This window comes from Pleurodeles waltl, chromosome 10 (genome assembly GCF_031143425.1).
Source record: "Pleurodeles waltl isolate 20211129_DDA chromosome 10, aPleWal1.hap1.20221129, whole genome shotgun sequence".
NCBI classification, from domain to species: domain Eukaryota; kingdom Metazoa; phylum Chordata; class Amphibia; order Caudata; family Salamandridae; genus Pleurodeles; species Pleurodeles waltl.
The window spans coordinates 917,485,920-917,511,158 of NC_090449.1; the positions used below are offsets into that span (position 1 = coordinate 917,485,920).

Here is a 25,239-nt window from a genome sequence, read left to right on the forward strand (position 1 = left end):
CTGGACATAGAACCCCAGAGACTGTAGGGAATGTGGATGGACTGGGACATGGTAATAAGCGTCATGCAGATGAAAGGTGCACATCAGAAGAACCTTGACCACCAATAGGGTTATCTTCTGCAACGTCTCCATCTTGAAAGGGACATGCCTCACAGAGCCTTCAGGTCTGAAAACAGACGTAAGCCTCCTGTAGATTGCACCACCGGGAAAATAATGGAGTAGAACTCCCTGCCTTTTTCCATAGAAGGGACTTTCTGAGTGGCCTTCCACAGCAGAGAACAAATCCCATGACCGAAAGCTTCCCTTTTCACAGAACAGGAGGGCCAGGGAGTCAGGGGAACCCTTGAAGCAGGAGGGACCTCCCTGAACTTGACTCTATAGCCATGCCTCAAAACGCAGGTTCCCGTGGGAACAGACAAACTGGCTTCAAGACAGCAGACAAAAAGAGGATTTGCACTTTGAGGGCTGCCTGTCTCCTGGCTATGACTTAAAGATAAGGAAAGCTTCTTCTCTTTGAGCAGCTTGTGAAGCCTATTCTAGTTCAACCCCAAACAACACAGTTCCTTCTTTGGGCAGCCTGAGGGTGGGGGACTTCTGGGTCACATTACTTCTCCAATCCTTCAGCACCAGATTCCGATGAACCAGCACACAAGCTGTCATCTGAGAGAGCTGAAGATCCCACCATGTCAAAGGACACATCAGAAAGATATTCCACCTGGTGCTTAATATGTTCAAGCAACCCAGAACAGTCCAAAGAGCCATCCAAGGACCTATAATGGGACTTAATGTCAGAAATCAGAAATTGTGCCACATATGTGCCATAAATGCCAGCCCTAAGGTCCAGATAGGCACCCTAATACACTTTCCTGAGGGACATATCAACCTTCCTAATAGTAGCATGCCATTCCAAACTACCAGGCCAGGACCTTCCTGACCAGGAACACAAGAAACCCTGGATCAGTTTTGTCCTTATTAGGGATCTTCAGCACAGTGAGCACGGGACCCATGTCTGGGCATACCTGACACAATTAGGGTATCAACTGCAAAAACAAGAAGGTGGTGGATGGAATGGTTGAATTAATCTCAGACACCTGCAATCTCTTGGGCCGTATCCCAATCCATTGTTTTTCTCCCACCATGTCACCTCAGTTTGGTCCGAACCATATGCAAATCAGGCTTGGCTCTGCTCCTCATGGGAACAGTCCATCCTGAACTGCAGGACAGGTCCTCCCTGAACTGGAACGCAAACAATCCAGGATCAGATTTGTCCTCATTTGAGCTCTTCATCCAGGGATAGCTTGATTCCAGTAGCACAGTGAGCCTGGTACCCAAGTCTGGGAATACCCGGCAAATTTAGGGTGTCAAATGCAAAAACAAGAAGGTGATGGATAGAATAGTTGAAAACATCTTAGCCACTACTTATTGTACACTTAAGTGTGCCACCCTGTGTGGGACAGGTATGGCAGACGTGGGTCCTGTACACAGTGTGTTGCTGAAACCAAGCTATACCCAGCTGATACCCAGCTGATGAGCCCATTAAAAGGGCGAAATTGGTCCTGGGTGACTTGCATTCTGCTTCAAGGAGGGCCTGGTTTGGACGCTGGAGCCAGATTGTACCCATTGGAGCAGGGCCAAGCCTTATTTGCACATAGTTGGGTCCAAACTGAGGTGGCATGGTGTGAAATGTAACAATGGATTGGGATGGAGCCTGAGTAATAACCAGTGGCTAAGATTAATTCAAGCATTTCATCCATCACTTTTTGTATACTTTTCTTTTTATTGTAATCATTGTGGAATGTGATATTTGGCATAGAATCCAAGAAATGAACTGCAAAGCACAGGAAGGTTTACTGAGTCTCCTTTTGTTGCAGATAAATGTGAGTTTGAAAGACCCTTGCAGAAGCTTTATTGTGGAGGATCCTGGAAAACCGATGACCTGAAGGCTATCCTTTTACTCAAGCATGATTGGATTGTTCTATAGGAACTATGTGTAGGTGTAACTTTTGTTAAAATTATGTAATTTCAGCTAGTGTGGTGTACGTTACAGTTCAGAATGCTGATACTCTTACTGAGCAGAGCAGGATATTTAGGATACTCCCTTTATGGGAATAGTGATTTACATAAGAGTTCTATTTTAGACAACTCTACCATACTTTGTTCTCTTGCTTTTTAAGGGTCATCTATATTTTATTAGGAAAAATAAATCCATCCTACACAATGTCTAAATTCAATAAAAGTATACCTGTCATTTTCCCCCCAGTTTCACAATTCATTTCAAGAATGTAGAATGCACAGACTAGATATCACCATGTCGATTTACAAACGCACCTGGGGTAGCTGAAGTGACTCAGCATTTTTTGATCCTCACTGACTGTAAGGGTTTGGCAACAGAATCCCATTATTAGGCCCACCAGAGCGTTCCAAATGTTGTGGAGTAGCTAGTTGAAAGTTAAAGAGCACACGTTAATCTGGCCCCTAGAGGCCTGTTTAGATTTTGTTCTTGTCACTACTCTCCTGGGAGAGCAAGGACACTGCCACGGGTACCCAAGGGTAAGTCAAGTTTCACTACTGCTACCTCGGCTACCCCTAGTAGATGCCCATAGGAGGTATTATAAACATTTATGGTAATCATGTCTAATACAAACAACATTATATTATGGCAAACAATGTAGCATCTCACTTCTGGGAGGTTGGCAATGAAGTCATAAGCATTGGCTTCTTTGGCAGCCTGCTGAATTTCAGCGTCAGTTACATCTTCTCTGCCATATCGAATATTCTCTGCAATTGTTGTACCAAACAGAATAGGTTCCTGGCTCACAACTCCAATCTTCTCTCTCAACCATTTCACATTGAGGGTTCGAAGATCTTGTCCATCCAGAGTAATCTACAAAATAGCAACAGTAACCACTGAATTGGTTAATTATTATTTGAATAGCAATAGAAAAACAAAGGATATCACCTACAAAAAATAAAGATGTTAGCCTCTTTAAAATTCCTAATTAAGACATACATTTCAAATCATTGCCAGTTTATGGATTGCCATTACTGATTACCAGCTATCACTTATTATCTCCAGTTTGGACATTTAGCGCCCAGTATGTTAAATTTGTGAAATGGAAAAAGTGGAGTGCTTTTTATGTTTTCAATGCTTCAGCAAGTAGGAAAACACTTATTTTAAATAGTCTTATCAAAATTTAACAGTTTACCTCCTACTTCTCACATTAATTTTATAAGATTTCTTAATCCCAGTGTACATTTCTACTGAAGTTGGGAGAAATAATATTTGCTCGATGTCAATGTCTAAGTGGCTTTTATTTGTACACATTGGGATTCCTTGGCTGTCTATGTCTTAACTGTTTGGTAGCTTATTTGTGTTAAATCAGGAGACAGATGCTCCCTTGATCACCACAGAATGTGATTGTAAAGAGAAATCTAACATTCTATATATCATAGGAATATGATATGATATGATATGATATGATATAATATAATATAATATATATTTTTCACTGAAAAAATACAAGTTAAAGTGATGTTACAATTTGGTGAAAGTTAACGTTGTAAACTAAAACAATACGGAAATTCACCAGTTATAGTTATCTCTAGTAACTATACCTTGTGCCCTAAAGTAACCATAACTCACACTTACACCTGCGAGCAGCCAGCCCCATGTCATGCATGGCCTTCTACAACACCAAAATAGAAAAAGAAAGCCTATTGGCTTCATCAAGGGATTAGAATACTAAGCTAAAAAAAATATAAACTTTAAAGTCCTTGTAGGGCCTTATGGAGCACAGCAGGAGCTGTGAATAAATATTGAATAATGCTGCTGCTCATTTATTATTAAATTTTATTTCAAATAATTTACTGTTGGTGATGCGGTGCACAACCAGGACCCCCATATATTCTTTTAATAGGGGAAGGGGGTGTATGGCACCCCCCTCTGAGCCACTCTTGTCTCTGGACCCCACAGGGACTCTTTTTAAAAATAAGGGGAGGGGCACGTGGCACCCCTTCTCATGCCAGCAAGGGACTTGGGGACCCCATTTCTGGGGATTTTTCATTTAAAACAAATGAATGAATGAATTAAATTATATTTATAAAGTGCAGTTGCTTCTTCAGAAGGAGCATCTTGGTGCTGAAACACAACAGGAAAGAGAGAGATTCTAAAGTTCATGGAACAAGAAAGTTTTCAACAGGGCTCAAAATATATTTTCACTAGGAATCCTGTGAAGATGTGGTGGAAGAGAATTTCAAATGGTTGGTGCAAGAAAAGAGAAAGATCTGCCACTGGATTTAACTTTATGCGCTTTTGGGACATGAAGTAAATTAGGGTTAGCGGAGCAGCGCACCCTGGAGGGAACATATTTTTTAGCTTATTTTTAATATAGGGCGGACTGTTCTGTAAAAAACCTGTGTGTGTGTTTAAAAGAGTTTTAAATTTAATTTTGGGACCAGTGAAGAAATTCTAAGCCTACTCGGATGGAACGTCTTTATGGAATATTTAATACAAGATGAGCAGTGTCGTTCTGAATGTGTTAGAGCAGTATAAGCAGCTTGTGAGAGATTGACAAGTACAGGTCATTCTCACAGTCCTCTCTGGAGGCAACCAGTAACCGGCAACTAGAGGAAGACATTTTAGGGACTTTTTCAGAGATTTCTAGTGGTCAAGCAGATAGCAACAATAGGAATTACTTGGGTCTTGAAGGACAAAGTTGAATCAAGCAAGACCTCTGAAGTAAGTACACTGGCTCTTCTTGTTCTTTCCTTAAAAGTTTATTTCCAGTTATAATGTACAGACAGAGATACATGCGCTCGCCATCCCCAAACCGGCACAACTCCGACCTTTCATATGAAAACATTCCAATCCCTCGTCACAGCCTGCCCCGACATTCCACTGCCCCTGATGTCATAGCATTCTTCTTTGGAGGATTCAATGGGGCGGCGGTACACTGGCGGGAGCCCGCCAGTGGTGCCGGTCCGACCGCGGCTTTACCGCCGCGGTCGGAATCCCCATTGGAGCACCGCCGGCCTGTTGGCGGTCCTCCCGCGGTCCTCCGCCCTGGCGGTCTTTGACCGCCAGGGTCAGAATGACCGCCATAATGTCTAAAGCAACTTCTTCCCATGGTATATTAGGACAACTTGAAGAAAAAATTGTCGGGTTAACTGTCTTTTGAGCTTTGCCACTATTCTCACACTCCATGCAGTCACGTACATATCTCTCAATTTCTACATCAATTTTTGGCCACCAATAAAGTACTTTAATTCCTCTTTTGGTGCAAGATATTCCTGAATGACCTTCATGTCCAATAGCGATATGTTTATTTCTAATACCACAGGGAGGAATAATCTTCCCACCTCTACACACAAAATCACCTTTAATACTCAATTCATCTCTCACTTCCCAAAATGCTCTTAACATATCACTGCTTTTGACTTTCTTGTCATTATACCAGCCAAACATCACTTTGTTTTTAACTTCTTTCAACACTTCGTCTTTCTCATACTCCATGATCCATTCTTCTTTTTGCAATGAGCTTAAAGTATTCTCATCAAACACACCAGCTACACACCAGTCATTCCATGGATGTTGATCCAGCTCTCTTAAAGGTAAGGACATTCTACTTAAAAAATCTGCAGTAAAATATTTTACCCCAGGAACATTCTGCACTTCATATAAGACATCTTGTAGTCTCATAGATAGTCTAGCTATTCTCGCAGATGCTCTACATAAACCTTCCGTAGTTAACAATTTAGTAAGGGGCTTATGGTCAGTCCGTGTGATGCATTTTTGCCCCCAAGCAAATTTCCAAAAGTGTTCTAATGCCCATACACATGCCAAAGTTTCTCTCTCTATTACAGAGTATTTTTCCTCTGTGGGAGACAAAGAACGGGATGCAAATGCAACCACATATTCTTTACCCACATTGTCACTCTGTGTTAATACACTACCAAGGCTCTTACCACTCGCATCCGTAGTGATAATAGAACAAGCTTTTGGATCGTACCCATGCAACATTGGAGCACTCCCAATTGCATTCTTAATTTCCTGAAAAGCCTTCTGACAACTTACATTCCATTCAAATTTCACTTTGTTTTTTAGTAACAGTCTCATTTGGTAGGTTTTAGCTGAAAAATGTTCTACAAATTTCGAATAAAACTCGGCTAGACCTAAAAAGGATCTCAAATCATCTTTAGATGTGGGGCATGGGGCATTCTTAATAGCTTCCACCAACTTTTTTTTAGGTCTTATGCCTTCATGATCAATCTCATGTCCTAAATACATTACTTTTCTCTGTGCAAATCTACATTTACTGCTCTCTGCGGTCAAACCTTTTCCTTGTAAGATGTTCAAAACATTCCTCAATTCCTTATCATGATGTTTCTTGCTACTTCCCATAACTAAAATATCATCCTGAAAGAACGTAACATTAGGCAAATGTCCAAATAACTGTGCCATCAACCTTTGAAAGACGGCAGCCGCCGACACCAAACCAAATGGCATACGTTTGAAACGAAAACAACCCCATGGTGTACAAAACGTTGTAAGATGTCTGCTATGATAGTCCAACCTAACCTGGTGGTAAGCAGACGACAAGTCCAAAGTGGAAAACCATTTAGCATCTCTCGTGGCAGACAACATCTCATCAATACGAGGCAAAGGAAACTCATCTACTATGATATTATTGTTCAAACCTCTCAAATCCACACACAAACACACTTTGCCATTAGCTTTACGCGCAACAACCAAAGGTGAAACCCACTCAGAAGCTTCAACTGGTTCTATAATCTGTGAATTTTGTAACCTGTCCAACTCTTTTTTTTACCTCATCCCTGACAATAAACGGAATATTCTGTACCCTATGAATTTTTGGTTTGGCATCCTTTTTGAGTCTAATCTGATGTGTGAAGCCTTTCAGTTGACCTACTTGCCCATTGAACACTCCTGGAAACTCTTGTGTGACCCATATTTTTGTGTCTTCTTCATCACTAAGACTTGCTCTACACTGTTAGGATCAAGCACAATATGCAGTTTCTTTTGGTCTTTCCAGCCTAATACCGACAGACCATCTTTAGCCACATATAATTTACATATTGCTTGTCTTTGCTTAAATTTGAATACCAGCAATCTAAAACCAATAATATCTATTCTATCACCAGTGTAACTTTCAGGAGAAATGTCAGAGGTTTCTAAATGTTCCCCTGAACTATGTACAAAATGCTTTTGCCATGTGCATTCTGAAACAATAGTGTATGGAGAACCAGAGTCTGCTGCCACTTGCAGCATAACTCCCCAAAATGATACCCAACACAAGGGTTTGTTTGACGTTTGTCCTGAAATGTTCAAAACCACAGTTTTGTGACCCCTCAGTTTATAATTCACGTCTTCATCACTGTCATCAGAACAGTCTTCCACCACTTCCTTAATGCAGGCCACTTTACTGTTCACCTTCTTCATTTGTTTCTTCCTGCACACCCTAGCAAAATGGCCTACAATTCCACATTCCAAACATTTAGCATTTTTAGCTGGACACCCATCAAATTTTGCAGAATGATAGGAACTCCCGCAAGGGAAACACTAATTTCTGGATCGATCAGGCATGTTAGATTTTTGATTCTTTGCAAGAGTTTGATTTTTCTCTTTTTTAAAGTCATTATCCTGCTTATCTATGGACCATTTGTTGTGCTTGTGATCACTAACTTTGGCAATGACTTCTTCAGAGTTCTTAATCTGTGCCAAAGTGATTTTCGCACATCTTTCGGATAATTCTGCTTTCTTCACTAAAGCAATAATATCCTTTAGACTGGATTCGCCTTCAATCCACAACCTCTCTTGAATAGATTTGTTTTTAGTATACATTACAATCTGGTCCCGTACCAGTTCATCATGTATACCAGCAAACCTACATGAGCTAGCTAAATGTTTTAAAGCAGAAACGTAGCTCTCTATTTCCTCGTGTTTCTCTTGTTTCCTGTGGGAAAATGTGTGACGAGTAACTGCAATGCAAACAGCAGGAGAAAAATGATCATTTAAATCCAAAATAGCACTTTGAAACACATCTTCATCGCCTCTATCGTGTTTTTGTAGTTGATTGTAAATACGAAGACCTTCAGGACCTAAACAGTGCATTAAGATCCTTTTTTTTCTGTCAGCAGAGATTAAACCGTTGCAATCTTCTAAATTTGCGATGTAATTCAAAAAATATTCCTTCCACTCCTTCCATTGTACAGCTGGTTCACCAGGAGATGCTAAAAATTCCTTGGGTGTACTCAACTGCAAAGAAAGCGACGTCCCTGTACCAGAAGAATCTCCACTCGAAGACGTAGTGTACTAAAAATTACAGCTGTAAAATATAACTCTTTAGCTTACTTCTTCAGCAAGACATGTATCTCTGTTATAATAATTTCTGTTAATTTTCCTTTGTGATGGTTAAACTCCAGCAATGAAGTTGCTAAAAAGTTAAGAACAGTAAAAATAATACCATGTACTTGGTACTAATTAACATTAAAAGGACGCTGTTCCTGCTCCCATGTAACTTCCAGCGCAAGAACCAGCACGTTCACAAGACATTGTTATTAAGCATTATGTTGTCCAGGCAACCAGTAACTACGCAGGGGTGCACGCGAGGGCCGACGCGATGAAAAATCTAACGTTTGAGCAGTAAACACGTGCCTCAAACAAAGTAAACAAACGGCAACTGTATTAGAGAAAGAGAAACATAAAAATAAATAAATAAATAAAAAAAACTTCCCTCACTTGCTTAAAATAAGTTTCCTTTAACAAAGCAGGTCCAAAAATAGCTGCTCTCCAATCCTCAGTCTGATGTCTGTTGCGTTGACTTCCAATAATTGCAGTTTTCTCAGTCCAATGCTTGCTGCTTTACGATCCTGCTCGTCGCCATGTGAAGTAAGTATACTGGCTCTTCTTGTTCTTTCCTTAAAAGTTTATTTCCAGTTATAATGTACAGACAGAGATACATGTGCTCGCCATCCCCAAACCGGCACAACTCGTACCTTTCATATGAAAACATTCCAATCCCTCGTCACAGCCTGCCCCGACATTCCACTGCCCCTGATGTCATAGCATTCTTCTTTTACATACAAACTAGTACATCACTACAACCTCCAGATTTCTGACAACTGTAGATGGAGTAGGTGCTTGGCCCAACTTGGGCAGCCAAAGTATTGAAGAATCAAGTGGTGGTATACCAAACGTAAGAAAATCAGTTTTGCCAGCACTAAGCTGCAAGCATCTATTATACATCAAGTCCCCAACTGCAGTAAGACAGCCCTCAAAGTCACTTTCCACTTAGTCATCAAGATAGTCAAAGGCCAATATCTGTTGAGTGTCATCTGCATAAGATATGATGATTACACCCCATGGTTGCACCACAGGGGTCTGAGGGGACATGTAGATGTTAAATTGAGTGGGGCTCAAAGCTGTGCCCTGTGACATCACATCTGATGGGTCTAAACTGTGAAGTGAAAGGAGCTAGAAATACAGCATGATGCCTTTTGGAAAGAAAGAAATGTAACCAATCAAAGGCCCTGCTCACAATTCCAATCTTCTCCAATAACTGAAGGATAATTTTATGGGACACCATATAAAGGCAGAGGACAGATCAAATAAAATACCCACTGCCTTCTGACACAAATCGAGTTTGGTTCTGATATATTTGGAAACCTCCAAAAGTGCAGTTTCCATGTTAAACCCAGCACAAAAGCTATACTGGGAGGAATGGAGGATGTTTTGTACTCAACATAACTGGTAATTTGACTGTTTGAGAAAGTTTCTTACACCTTTCCTAAGATAAAATAAAGGGGAGGGGTCATGTGGCTCCCCTCCCCTGAGTCTAAAGAGTCCTGGGGATCTCATCTACTCGGGCCAATGGTGCCATTGGAAGATACGTCAGTGTCCACCCATGGCATACACTAAACATTGTGTTGGGGGCTTTGGGGAAAGCCCCAGGGCACCCGTGGACGCCGTTTGGGCCTCCAGCCAGAACCGTCCCAGATGGTGGCAGGAGCTGGCACCAGGAGGAAGTGGGTACCTTTTATTTTCTCCCACATGGTGGAAGCAGCTGTTTTTAGCTGCACTCGCCCAGTATAGAAAAGTGGAGTTCTTTGCTTGGGAAAGTGCAGGCAGGGGATCACTGGGACAATGCTGATTATCCCACCTCAGGGGACGGAGGTCTCTGGTGGCAATAGTGGTAGAGGGTTGGGGGGTGCTTGGCCTCCTTGCCCACTATTAAGCCACTGGACTCTTGTAGCACTGCAGCCTATTTTTATTATGCCTTCATGCAAGATCTAGGGGCAGGGTATCCCGACCCTGGTCCCTTACAATTTTAAAAATAAAATAAAAGTCATTTTTATAATAAAATACAAGGACTAAAAACCTCATTGTGACTTTGGAGGGTGGCGGAGGTGGCCCACTAAAGTCCCGCGTAGGGAAGACCGCATATGCGGACGTCCCTCTGCGTTATTTATCACGAGATTCCTGCTGGGCCGGTGGGCTGAAACACACTGACCCAGAAGGAAACACAACACAACATTGACGTCGGCTCATGATAGAGCCGGCGGCAATGTTGTGGTGTGTCTTGTGAGACAGCACCTGTCACGCTTTTCACTGCCCGTAATTAGAGCAGTGAAAAGCATGACGGGCTTTCCATGGAGGCCCCTGCACTGCCCATGCCAAGTGCATAGGCAGTGCAGGGGCCCTCATGGGTCCCCAGCACCCTCTTTCCACCAGCCTTTGCATGGCGGTGGGACTGCCATGCGAAGGCTGGTAGATTGAGACCACCAGCACCATCAGGCAATCAGCTGGTGGCAACCTGGTGGTGCCGGTGGTCGGACCGTGGCGGCTCCACCACGGTCATAATATGGCGGTCGGACCACCCCTGTCGGTGGCGGTCTGAGTGCCACCATGAGTCTGGCGGTCCATGGACAGCCAGACTCGTAATGAGGCCCTGAGTCCCCTTGGGAAAATCAGAATGCTTGATTTTTTTTATTACTGAGTTTGAGGGTCTCTTGTGAGAGTCCCCTGACCCCAAACTTTCAAATATACTGATATTTTTGAGACATAGTATCTCAAGAACTACTGAATGGATGTTCACCGAAACACATGAACCAGACCAAGATCCAGCTTCCTGCCAAATGCTGCTCTAGAAAAGTCTTTATAAAATGCAAATTTTTGTTTTTGTTTTTGTTTTTAGACACACCTTTTTTTCTCAGCCCTTGCTTGACGGATCCCCTGAAACATTTCCATGCAAAAACTAGGAAAAAAAACACTTCTTTGGAAAGTTTCCTGAAGATTTCCAGAATAACACCACAGAGATTAGCAATACAAAAAATGCATTTCCCATGAAAATGCTGACCTCCCTCTATGTAACCAGTGGTCATTGACACTGGGTAATATAGATACATATAAATATATATATAACTCAAATTTATGATTATTCAACACATACAAATTCACAAAGTTGTACAAATGTACAAATGATCCAAGTGATCGTTCTGTGCAATTAATGACTTGGTTAGTAATTTCATAGTTTTATGCTTCAGAATAATAACAGTTCACAATACACAGTTTTATATCACATCCAGCACATTTTGAAAACACTCTGGTTTAGCAGGGCTATGCTGATTGTAATCACTAATATGATCTGCAATATGTACTAATCAAATCTATAGTATGTACTAATCTGTAATTGATATTTTTTCACTAGTACTCTCACAGATTAAGAGTCACAATACCTTATTTGTCTTATTGGGATATTGGTCATGAGATCCAAAGAGAAACACAGACTAAATTAAACTGACATTTGAATAAATACAATACTGAAAACAGCAATTGTTAGAACTGGGAGTTCTGGTTGTCAGAGTATGCATCCTGTACAACCAGGAACCACCACATCTTTTGAGGGTAAGCTAGATACACACTTAGAGATAACCTGTGCTCACCATCTGATAGCTTCACACAGAGCAGGCAGGCTTATCTAAAGAGACAACGTGTAAAGTATTTGTGCAACACACACACAGTAACACAATGGAAACACCACAAAAAGACTCCACACAGGCTTATAAAAATAGAGAATATTTAGCTGAGTAAAACAAGACCAAAACAACAAAAGTCCAAACAGTAGAAGTCGAGACATGCATTTTTAAATCATAAACAAAAAATAGTGCTTAGAAGACACTAGCAGTCAAAAGGTTACTTGAGGTTGCGAGGGACCTGTGCAAATCCAAAATTTAGGCTGACCACAATGGAGGGTAGGTCGGCTACAGAACCCATGCAGTGTCTGCTGATAAAGTACCTTAGATGGAGCAAAGCGTCAACGTCCAGGGAATGATGCATCAGTTCTGATCTATGCAGTCAGGTAGATGCATCATCATCAAGCCTCACATTTGGGTCCCATGTCAGAGTCAAGCTAAATTGAATGAATGCAAAGTTTAGTCATCGCACCATGCAGTGTCATTGTTGGGCCCCTCAGCCTGTGGATCTGATATTGTTAAACAGCCTCTGGGTCAGCATGGAAGGGCGATGCATTAGTTGCGACCAACACAGTGGTGATAATGTATTGTTTTTTGCAGAAAGCAGCTGCAGCAGAACCCACTTCTGTGGCCCAGGACTGGAGGGGGCACCTCAGGCAAGGTTAGGGCTCTCAGATGGCCAAGTCCAGCAGCACCAGGAGAGTTGCAGGCAGTGTTTGGTGTCCGTGAGGCTGCAGGAGAACAGGGGACAAGTAAGAAAGCCCTTGCAGTCACTTTGGAATCAAGTGAGATGGATCCTCAGCAGGGCAGAGATCAGCAGGCAGCAGGGCAGCTCAGCAAAGCAGAGAATCAGTCCCTCAGAACAGTCAATCCAGGCAAAGTGGCAATCCTTACAGCACAGCAGCCTTTATTCCAACAGAGTTCTCCCCAGGACTACTACTGTACTGATCTTGTAGGGTCTGAGACCCAGTTCTTATTCCCAAATGTGCCGTTAAAGTGGGGGTGATTGCAAATAAGGGTCTAATGAAGTAAACAAAGGTAATTTCTTTCTAAACCTGGCTCCAGACTATCATTAGGAGGTAATCAACTCTTTCTGTGGAGACAGGCATTTCTCTTTTCAAGTGTGTCAGCTCTTCTTCACCTTTTCTGCTTAGGAAGGCTCATACAAAAGCAGATGAATGCAGATGAGTTCTCTGTCACACCCACCTTTCGTGTGTTTGTGGCTGTCTAGAGGGAATGTACAAAGTGTAGCAGTCACCTACCACAGACCTATATTTGAGACAGGCTGCAATGTACACAGAGTAGTAAGAGCAGAGAAATTTCCAATTTGAAAAGCGGCATTTCTAAAACAGTAATGTTAAGTCCACCTTTACCAGTAAAGAACCTACCATATATCATTTAGCTTACGTCAAGTACGGAGGATTAGGGTCAATTTCCTCCAGTTTGAGTTCCCACGTCTATCACATGAACGGGCAATTGGTTAAACCATTTCTGTGGCTCTGCCTGTTTGTGGATTCCCTGTTTGGGTCAGTTTGACAGTTGGGCTGGTTGCACCTCTCACTAGACAGTGACACAAAGGGAGCTGGGGTGCAGTCTGCATTTCCTGATGAGTCTTCTGTGCTAGAAGGGAGGGGAGGAGTGGTCACTCACACGTGAAAGGGCTGTGCCTGCTCTCACACAATGCAGTCTCCAACCCCCTGGTGAGTGTCTGGGACCTGGCCTGGGCAAGGTAGGATTTCACAATCAAGAGAGACTTTCCTTTGAAGTAGGCCTACTTCAAAGGGCAAAATGGGTATAAGAAGGGCACTCAAAACCACAGACTATAAAACACTTCTGGAAAACAAGAGGAACCTCTGCCTGGAGAAGAAGAGCTGCCCTGGCTGTGACTGTGCTAGAGGACAAAGACTGGCCTTTGTGTTGCCTTACTTCTTGTGAAGATCTCCAAGGGCTTTATTTAGAGGTTTCCTCCTGTTGTTTGAAGTCTCAAGGACAGCACAAACTTCTCTCTGCCAGCACCTGGAGCCTCTGGAGAGACTCCCACTCTGCCAAGTGGTACCCATCCAGTTCCTGGGATCCTGAGAAGAGTAGCTGGCAGCCCAAGAGGGAAAAATCCACATGCATTGACCGCCGTGCAGGGAAAAGATCAACGTGACTCTGATCTGCAGCTGAAAATTTGACACGCCATCGGCTGAAAATCGTCACTCGCCTGCAACGCGACCGGAAGATCGATGCCTGTGGCTGGAGAAATGACGCGCAGCATCGCTGACGGAGGCTCGTGTGATTGCTGCGCTGCAATTCAGAAGGACTGCCTTGTTCTACAGAGGCCTCCTCTACTGCTTGAGGCTTACGTTGCTGCTTGAATGAGGAAAGACCCTCTCCTTGTTCCCAGGAAGACTTCAAGGGTCAGTTGGCTCACCTCCTGCTCTGAACTACAGAGTCAGAACAAGTTCCAGAGCACCCCGCTAACTGCTCAGTTGACCTGCTGCAACTGGACCTACCTGAGCCCTACTGGCCTCTACTAGAGTGAGTCCCTGAACCCCAAGAGGTGCCTCTCTAAGCCCCGAATCCTAAGCTGGCATCAGAGTACATTCCTCTAGAAAAAGAGGAGATTTCCTGAAATTTGGTATCCAAAAAAATTGTGCCTAAGTTGTCTGTCAGGAGCATTAAGGATTAGAAGAAGCGCAAGGCCTGTAATCCACCTTTATACCTTATTAAATTTAACATTGCAATAGGTTGCACTTGAAAGATAGCTATTTAGCACTTGCAGTGAATAAAGTAACCTTAACCTTTGCACAGTTGCTTAAGTAAAAGACTTGTTGCTATAGGTAATAGAAGATCACAATAGAATTTGAAAGACCAATACATCAATATTTATTTGATAACAGACACTCACATGTACATCTGTGCTTAAATAAAGAAATGAGCAGGGCTTTAATGATTTACCCCCAGTTTTATATAAAAAAATGTTTACCTCTCCTTGCTGCGGATCATAAAATCTCTGTAACAGCTGAATAGTGGTACTTTTTCCACAGCCACTGGAACCAACAAGAGCAATGGTCTTTCCAGGTTCCACAGTTAGATTTAATCCTTTAAGAATCTGAAAGATTCAAAATAGATATCAGCCATAACTGAAGTATTACAGTGAATGTTAAGTCACAACATGCAAAAAACAAAAAGCAAACATACAAATATTTCACCTTCAGTTCTAAGATCTAATTTAAAACATTTTGCTACAGTAAATTGGAAGGAATGTGGTAATGTGGATGCTCACTGTGACAAAAACAGTGAAAAAAATCAAAAGCAGCTGTTCTAAGAATTTGCATTGTTCTTGTGTGTCGTGTGGTTTCATAAACACAAAGTAATGTAATTCAGCCTGTAGCGCTGCCTTGCATTACTTTGCATCGATTATGCATTAAATGGGTTGAACATGGGCATTCCCTTGCATCCACCCATGTATTCTGAGGCAAACTTGGATTTACAAACACTTGTTACAGAGATGTAATGACGAGAAATATCTTTAGTTCTCCTCGTTAATTTCTCTTTCCTCTTGTGCTGCATTAGCACATATACAAAGAGGAATATGCCTCCCAGGATTGTGTGGTTTGTGCGGGAAGGTGGCCCTTTCTGTACAAAAACAATCCTGTCTGTAATGCAGACAGCCTTGCACTATGGAGAAAGGGCCCCAGCGTTGATGCTAGGCAGCACAGAGCGCACCAGTGCAAGGAGAGAGCAGAAGTGCTCCATTTCTTTGTAAATATGGAGCATTTCTGCCCCCTCCCTTTTGCACAATGCAGCACACCAAGATGCTTTGCTGAGGTGCATGAAAGAATGGTAAATCTTCCTCTACGGGTTTATGGTAATAATAAATATAGTAACCTCTGGGTTCACATATCGGATTCATAATCTGTGTATACATTTTCTGCATGTTAACACAGGGAACAGTGCATTTACTGACCAACAAATGACAGTTGTGCATCTATGGGTTCAAAAAAGGATGAGGCTAACTCACAGTGAGTAGCACCCACTGATCATGTAGTGATGTACTAGGTCGTGTCCCTTCTCCTCACAACAAATCCTGATGTGGTGCCGTACATAAATGTTAATGAGATAAAGCAAGTAAAGCACCAAGACTTAGTCAAATTTATTCATGGACATGTTACACATTGTCAATTATGTCCAAATGCTTCTTAGCTGAAAGCACTAGTGGGCAGATTATTGACTGCAGTGTTGTACTAAAATGATTCATTGCTGAGTCGCACATCTGTATAGCCCAAGTGGGTATTTTCAAGTTGTCCCATCAAAATATGCTGTGAGAAAACTGGGCTTTTTGCCGAAGCCCCCTCACTTTTGGCCTCTATTTTTTGGTTGATACTGGTGGTTTCTGATTCTGATTGTGTCTTGGGCCCTGCTATCCTGGCCCAGTGTCTGTGCTCTGGTTAAAAAGGTATATGCAAATTGGGCATAACTATAATTGACTATGACAACCTCCCTGTTAGTCCCTAGAATACAGTAGGGCATGAGGGCATGTAGGTTTAGGGCCCCCAGTGAAGTTAGGGCACCTCTTTGTGAATTTCTGTGGTGTCTGCAGTAATTTTAAAGTGGGCCTGCCATCTGGCTGCTTTTACAATACAATTAAGCACAAAGTCGACTTTGGAATTAAAAGTACTCCGAAAGTCATAAGATACATTTTTTCACATATGTCAATCCTAAAGTCTGCCTTACTTGCCCCAAGGGTTGGGTACAGCAGAGAAATCATACACAATTATTTATGAGCCCTGATGAAGGAAAAACTGCCCATTTCAGTTTTCCTCATTTTAGTACATTAGCTCCATAAGCTAACATTGGAAGGCTTTATTTTAAAATAATAAAGTCTCTTGTGCTGCATTAGCACATATACAAAGAGGAATATGCCTCCCAGGATTGTGTTTTGTGCGGGAAGGTGGCCCTTTCTGTACAAAAACAATCCTGTCTGTAATGCAGACAGCCTTGCACTATGGAGAAAGGGCCCCAGCGTTGATGCTAGGCAGCACAGAGCGCACCAGTGCAAGGAGAGAGCAGAAGTGCTCCATTTCTTTGTAAATATGGAGCATTTCTGCCCCCTCCCTTTTGCACAATGCAGCACACCAAGATGCTTTGCTGAGGTGCATGAAAGAATGGTAAATCTTCCTCTACGGGTTTATGGTATTAATAAATATAGTAACCTCTCGGTTCACATATCGGATTCATAATCTGTGTATACATTTTCTGCATGTTAACACAGGGAACGGTGCAATTACTGACCAACAAATGACAGTTGTGCATCTATGGGTTCAAAAAAGGATGAGGCTAACTCACAGCGAGTAGCACCCACTGATCATGTAGTGATACTAGGTCGTGTCCCTTCTCCTCACAACAAATCCTGATGTGGTGCCATACATAAATGATAATGAGATAAAGCAAGTAAAGCACCAAGACTTAGTCAAATTTATTCATGGACATGTTACACATTGTCAATTATGTCCAAATGCTTCTTAGCTGAAAGCACTAGTGGGCAGATTATTGACTGCAGTGTTGTACTAAAATGATTCATTGCTGAGTTGCACATCTGTACAGCCCAAGTGGGTATTTTCAAGTTGTCCCATCAAAATATGCTGTGAGAAAACTGGGCTTTTTGCAGAAGCCCCCTCACTTTTGGCCCCTATTTTTTGGTTGATACTGGTGGTTTCTGATTCTGATTGTGTCTTGGGCCCTGCTATCCTGGCCCAGTGTCTGTGCTCTGGTTAAAAAGGTATATGCAAATTGGGCATAACTATAATTGACTATGACAACCTCCCTGTTAGTCCCTAGAATACAGTAGGGCATGAGGGCATGTAGGTTTAGGGCCCCCAGTGAAGTTAGGGCACCTCTTTGTGAATTTCTGTGGTTTCTGCAGTAATTTTAAAGTGGGCCTGCCATCTGGCTGCTTTTACAATACAATTAAGCACAAAGTCGACTTTGGAATTAAAAGTACTCCGAAAGTCATAAGATAAATTTTTTCACATATGTCAATCCTAAAGTCTGCCTTACTTGCCCCAAGGGTTGGGTACAGCAGAGAAATCATACACAATTATTTATGAGCCCTGATGAAGGAAAAAATGCCCATTTCAGTTTTCCTCATTTTAGTACATTAGCTCCATCAGCTAACATTGGAAGGCTTTATTTTAAAATAATAACGTCTCATATCTGCTAGGGAAGAGCTAAACGTTTCATGTTTGATATCAAATTATTTGTTAGAATAAGTCCAGTAACTTGCCAATGTTATATTTATTGTAACAAATACAGGGAAAGATTTTTAGAACTCTTTCTGAAAGTTACCAAAATCAGTCCTATAGTGCCCATTCCTGATTGGCCAGGCTCAGGCAACCTGAGCTAGGCCACCTTAATGAGGTACAAAGTGGCCTGGACTGAAACAAAGGAAGCATCTGGTGGGTGAAGAACTGCTGTAGCAAATGGCAGAGCAGGAAGGATGTAGGTTGGCTAAACTGGTCTTCAAAGGAGGGAAAGCCACTTGGGACAGAAACCAGACCTCCTCCATTTCCTTCTCTCCCAGTCAAATGGGAGCCCGAGTAATAAGATTGGGAGAGGGACTGAAGTGTCAGGGAAACTTAGCCACACCAGTGGCTCCGCCAGTTCCAACCTCCCAGGAAAGACTTTCTCCATTGTGGATTTTTAAAGAATCTTGCTTTTTGGGACTGATTTTTGCCACACTTCACAGGAAGTTATCAGCCCAGAGAGTGGCACCCTGCACCCAATTATTCAGTGAAGCCCCATGATAGCCAACCTAGGAGCATCGATAAATATGGAAGAGCTGCTCAGCAACTGAGATCCCTGCCTGGAACTAACAAGAAGAAGAAGGCCTACCCTGCTGAACCCCTGGTCTGCACCAAAAAGGACTGCACTCACAAGCACTGCACCTGATGCACACTCTGGGCTTAACAAAAGAGGGATTTGCATCTAGGAGTGGACTCCCTGTAAGTGACAGGTATAAAGGAGCTACCAAGAGTCACCTGCATCAACTTCTGCCAGAAGACTCCAGAAGGACAGCATTCAGTGCACTTTTAGGAATTTGGCCAAATGCATTGTGGGGATTGTAGTCCCAATGTCCCAAGGAGCAACTCAGAGATTCTGAAACCTTGGATTGATGTTGTGGACCCTCAACTACCCAAATGATACAACTGGAGAAGAAGAACTGCCCTTCTGGACACTTGGACTGCACAAGAGGAGACTACACTCCTAGGGAGTGCACCTGCTGCACTTACAAGACTTTGGGGGTCATTCCAACCCTGGTGGTCAGTGTTAAAGCGGCGGCCAACCCGCCAACAAGCAGGCGGTCAAAAAAATGGAATTCTGACCCTGGCGGGAACCGCCAACACAGCCCGCCACTTTAACACTCCGACCGCCACGGCGGGACAAACAAACAGCGCGGCAGTCACCGCCAACAGGCAGGCGGCAGACAATGTACCGCCCACCCTATCACAACTCACCAATCTGCCACCTTTTCCGGGGCGGGAGCCCCGCCGATAAAAACACGGCGGAAACAGACTACGAACGGAAAAACGCTCACCTCTATACACTCCACGAGGAATCTGGACAGCATGGAACCCGAATTAAACATCCTACTAGCTATTGTCTACCTGCTCCTCTACCAGGAGCACGAACGCCGGCGCAGACGACAACGGTAAGTACTGCACCTACGACACAGGGGAGGGGGGAGGAGGAAAGGTTACGGTCACACACATATGTGATACACCCACCCCCCAACCCCCCCCAAATACCCACTCACCAATGCAGAGTAACAAGTCAGAGTGACCCCCCCCCAAACCCCACGGAATAATGCAAAGACTAAATAAAATGATTATTAAAATAGAAGTATATTATAGCAAAATTTAAGTAATGTGAATAATGAAATATATAAATAAAATAAATCACATCATTTACAATATATACATCGGGCAAAAGTCCAGCACATTTTGGCAACCTTCCATTGTTCGTGGGCCAATGTGCATAAACACATGGGCAAAGCCCACACACGAGACCAGATTCCATTGGAGAGAACACTGCTGGGGCATCAGATAAAAAAACTACAGGCACCTTACGGGGAAGGGAAGGGGGGGGCACCTCAGCCACATGAGTCCACGACACCAGATCCACGAGGGGCCACCATGCCCACTGTACCATCCTGAGGAGTGCAAAGCCACAGTCTCACAAGTCTCTACAGTGGGTGGATTGCCCACTGTACCATCCTGGGGAGTGCAAAGCCACAGTCTCTCAAGTCTCTACAGTGGGTGGGTTGCCCACTGTTACATCCTGGGAAGTGCAAAGCCACAGTCTCTCAAGTCTCTACAGTGGGTGGGTTGCCCACTGTACCATCCTGGGGAGTGCAAAGCCACAGTCTCTCAAGTCTCTACAGTGGGTGGGTTGCCCACTGTTACATCCTGGGAAGTGCAAAGCCACAGTCTCTCAAGTCTCTACAGTGGGTGGGTTGCCCACTGTGCCATCCTGGGGAGTGCAAAGCCACAGTCTCTCAAGTCTCTACAGTGGGTGGCTTGCCCACTGTTACATCCTGGGAAGTGCAAAGCCACAGTCCATCAGGTGGATAACAGACTCCACTGGTCATGGAGGAGGCATGGTGGCCAGAGTGCTTCGTGAAGCCCTGCCCGACACAGATCCGGCCCTGCCAATGGGCCAGCGGTGCTTGAGATGAAGGGCCCGGCAGAGCAGTTCAGAGACGGCGGTGCCCAGCGGAGCGGTGCTTGGGGTGAAGGGCCCAGCAGAGCGGTGCTTGAGATGAAGGGCCCAGCAGAGCAGTTCAGAGATGGCGGTGCCCAGCGGAGCGGTGCTTGAGATGAAGGGCCCAGCAGAGCAGTTCAGAGACGGCGGTGCCCAGCGGAGCGGTGCTTGAGATGAAGGGCCCAGCAGAGCAGTTCAGAGACGGCGGTGCCCAGCGGAGCAGTGCTTGAGATGAAGGGTCCAGCAGAGCAGTTCAGAGACGGCGGTGCCTAGCAGAGCGGTGCTTGAGATGAAGGGCCCAGCGGAGCGGTGCTTGAGATGAAGGGCCCAGCTGTGCTTGAGATGAAGGGCCCAGCGGAGCAGTGCTTGAGATGAAGGGCCCAGCGGAGCGGTGCTTGAGATGAAGGGCCCAGCGGAGTGGTGCTTGAGATGAAGGGCCCAGCAGAGCGGTGCTTGAGATGAAGGGCCCAGCGGAGGGGTGCTTGAGATGAAGGGCCCAGCAGAGCAGTTCAGAGACGGCGGTGCCCAGCGGAGCGGTGCTTGAGATGAAGGGCCCAGCTGAGCGGTGCTTGAGATGAAGGGCCCAGCAGAGCGGTGCTTGAGATGAAGGGCCCAGCAGAGCAGTTCAGAGACGGCGGTGCCCAGCGGAGCGGTGCTTGAGATGAAGGGCCCAGCGGAGCGGTGCTTGAGATGAACGGCCCAGCGGAGCGGTGCTTGAGATGAAGGGCCCAGCAGAGCGGTGCTTGAGATGAAGGGCCCAGCGGAGCGGTGCTTGAGATGAAGGGCCAAGCGGAGCGGTGCTTGAGATGAAGGGCCCAGCGGAGCGGTGCTTGTCTTGGCGGGGCCCTGTTCAGCGGTGCTTCTCACGGCAGGGCCCTGTTCAGCGGTGCTTGTCTTGGCGGGACCCTGTTCAGCGGTGCTTCTCACGGCGGGCCCTGTTCAGCGGTGCTTCTCACGGCGGGGCCCTGTTCAGCGGTGCTTGTCTTGGCGGGGCCCTGTTCAGCGGTGCTTCTCATGGAGGGGCCCTGTTCAGCGGTGCTTGTCTTGGCGGGGCCCTGTTCAGCGGTGCTTGTCTTGGCGGGGCCCTGTTCAGCGGTGCTTCTCACGGCGGGGCCCTGTTCAGCGGTGCTTCTCACGGCGGGGCCCTGTTCAGCGGTGCTTGTCTGGGTGGGGCCCTGTTCAGCGGTGCTTCTCACGATTATATTTTGTCCGGATACTACGGAACGCCGCGCAATTACTTGAACGCGGTTTCCCTTTCTCTTCTACTTCACATAGAATAGGATACTCGGTATCATAGATTGTTCAACTACCTACTATTTCTCTCTATCACAGATACAACAAGTTTCAGATCCCTGGGATTGCTCAGGAGTACAATATTGATAGCAGTCTTGACTTGTAGCTCAGCCCTGATGAAGTCTTTGAGATTTATCTCTCATAAGACGAAACAGGTGTTGGGGTTTGTTGCTACATGATTACCTATCGGCTGTTATGATCACAGATGTGCTGACCTTGAGGAATGTTTCCTATAACTGTGATGTAATCTATCTTTCAAGAATAAATTGAAGGTTCCTGCTTTCATGATTCCCGGTCTTACAACAAAATTCTTTACTAGCACAATATGGACTCTAAATACCTCTAACGTAATTGATTATGACTCATGAGTGCCCTGGTTTTCGTTTTTTTCTATGTACAGCTTCTTCGGAAACTTTAGAGGACAAGGGAAGATCCTCTTGCCAGGAGCACCGTGCCTTACTTGCTATGTTTATCTGTTACTATGTGGATTCACTGTGAGCGCCCAAGTACTATGTCCTTTCTTCCTGGTTGCTAGTGTCTTGCTTCTCACGGCGGGGCCCTGTTCAGCAGTGCTTCTCACGGTGGGGCCCTGTTCAGCGGTGCTTGTCTTGGCGGGGCCCTGTTCAGCGGTGCTTCTCATGGCAGGGCCCTGTTCAGCGGTGCTTTTCTTGGCGGGGCCCTGTTCAGCGGAGCTTCTCACGGCAGGGCCCTGTTCAGCGGTGCTTCTCATGGCGGGGCCCTGTTCAGCGGTGCTTGTCTTGGCGGGGCCCTGTTCAGCGGTGCTTCTCACGGCGGGGCCCTGTTCAGCAGTGCTTCTCATGACGGGCCCTGTTCAGCGGTGCTTGTCTTGTGTTCCTAGGGAACCAGACCTGGCCAATATTTCCCGCTCAGTCGCCATCCGACCTTTCGCTTGCGGGGCCCTCCTGTGCTGGAGTCCTGGGCCCGTGGGTGTCCTCCGTCACACCCACAATGGGGCTGGTGGGGCCCTCCTGGTCAGCTCGCCTACTGCCGGACTTGTCCGCCCTGCTGCCCTTGCCCTCCTTCGCAGAATCTCTGGGGCCCTTGCCTCCCTTTGTGGATGTGCCAGGTGACGGGGCAAGGCTAGTGTCCTTGGGGGCAGCCGTCTCAGGCCTGTGGCGCCGGGCCTTCACTTTTTTGGTCCTCTTCCCAGGGGGTGGGCTGGCTGTCCCCTTGCTGCTGGCCGATGTTCCTGCCCTAGGAGCTGGTGGACTCCAATAGCCCTGAACTATGGTCCTAGTAGATGCAGGGCTGGTGGTGGCTGAAGTGCTCTTTGGACTCTTACGAGATGGAGGGGGTGGGTCAGTTGTTGGAAATAAGTCAAGGTTGGAAAGGAAAAGCAATTTAGAAAGAGAGGGACGGGTAGGTGTAGTGGGTATGGGAGTGGAGGAAGAGGATGTGGTTGTAGGAGAGTCAAGTGTGGTGTCCTTGGGTGCAGGTGCTTGTGACGGAGGCTGTCGTGAGGTGGATGGCTGTTGGATGGGTGGCTGCCTGCGTTTGTGTGGTTTGGAAGAGGGGGTGACAGACACACTGGGAGAGGACACAGGGGACGTGTAAATGGCAGTGGGGGTGGTGACTGCACGTGTGCGGACTGTTCTGGAGGGTGTGCTGGTGATGGACGTACTGGCTGATGGTGGTGTGCATGCAGGTGTGAGTGGAGACGTCACAGGGAGGGAGGAGGGAGACGAGGCTGTTGGCATGTCTGCATGTGGATGTTGCTTGGGTGAATGCTTGTGTGATCTGTGGTGCTTATGTCTGGATGAGCTGCCCTTGGGTGTTGAGGTGTGTGCAGGCTGGTCTGTAGGTGTAGATGGGATAGGCAGAGGAACAGGGGAGTGGGACTGGGTGGAGGGAGTTGGAGGACGGAGGCTGGAGACAGGGCCAATGGCTGCCGTGAGTGCTGAGGCCAGAATGTTGAACGATCGCTGATGGGCAGCCTGACCCGAATGAATGCCCTCCAGGTATGCATTGCTCCGATGCACCTCCCTTTCTACCCCCTGGATGGCATTTAAAAGGGCAGACTGCCCAACAATGATGGTCCTCAGGAGATCAATGACCTCCTCACTGAGGGCAGCAGGGGTAACTGGGGCAGGGCCTGAGGTGCCTGGGGCGAAGGAGATGGCCGGCTTCCTGGCTGAGCGGGCACGGGGCGAACGCTGAGGGGCTGCTGGGAGGGCGGTGCTGGTAGGGGAGGTGGCGGCTGTACCTGTTGTAGCGGTGGGCACGGATGTTGCCGCCACCCCAAGGGAGCTCCCTTCCGAGGACGTGTCGGTGTCGCTGACGTCTCCACGGGTCCCCGTTGTGGAGCTCCCCTCGCCCTCCGTCTCACTGGTGACTTTGGAGTCGGTTGTATGGCCCTCCGGGGCCATGTGAGATGCAGCACCCTCGTGCGCCGATGCCACTTCTCCTCCGCCTGATGATGCTAATGCACACATGAACAGGAAGACCAAAAAAAAGGGGGGGAGAAGAAAGAAAGACATGTTGAGTGCATGCATTGGCGACACCGTTGGCGGAGAGGACAGACACAGAAGCCCACTGCACTACGCCGCGCACTTGGGGTACACTACTCAATCACTGGGACATGGCCTACAAGCCTATGGACGACAACTGCCCACATAGATGACCCAGGGCCATGGATAGCTGTACTTAGCACCCTACAGAGGTGGGGGGCGGGGGCACAGGGCCATGCCTCACGGAGGGGCCTAGCCTACAGAAATCGCCCTGGCCTAGGGATACCCACAGCCCTCCTCCCCCACCCAGGCACCTCCACTGCGCGCGAAGATAGCAGAATGTGCCGGTATTCACCCCCTTGTGTCTGCTGTGATGTCCTCACGCGCCCATCCAAATCGGGGTAGGCCACCGCCAGGATCCGGGACATCAGGGGGGTCAAGGTGCGACTGGCACCCCTCCTACGTTTTTGAGGCCATCCCCAGCAGAGCCTCGGCGGTCTTTCTGCTCCCGCAGCGGATGTCCTCCCACCTCTTGCGGCAATGGGTGCCCCGTCTGTTGTGGACCCCCAGGGCCCGAACGTCCTTGGCGATGGCACGCCAAATCTCGATCTTCTGATGAGCGCTGACCTATGTGACATGTACAGGGTGGGAAAAGAAACATCATCACTTTTCTGCATGGTCGATGTGAGTGGCCCCCCCTCCCCAACCTTGCCATGTGGCACATGCTCTCATCTGTCGT

At 46.0% G+C, this 25,239-nt stretch overlaps 1 protein-coding gene across 1 annotated transcript in view; it reads right to left on the bottom strand.

The window, feature by feature from the left end:
• Window positions 1-25,239, bottom strand: part of LOC138262462 (ATP-dependent translocase ABCB1-like) — a 571,226-nt gene that overhangs the window by 377,404 nt on the left and 168,583 nt on the right. The window contains exons 9-10 of the mRNA XM_069212358.1: window positions 14,963-15,088; window positions 2,681-2,884 (exon numbers count right to left, since the gene is read on the bottom strand). Coding sequence (XP_069068459.1) covers window positions 2,681-2,884; window positions 14,963-15,088 — 330 coding nt within the window. The remainder of the gene's footprint in view (window positions 1-2,680; window positions 2,885-14,962; window positions 15,089-25,239) is intronic.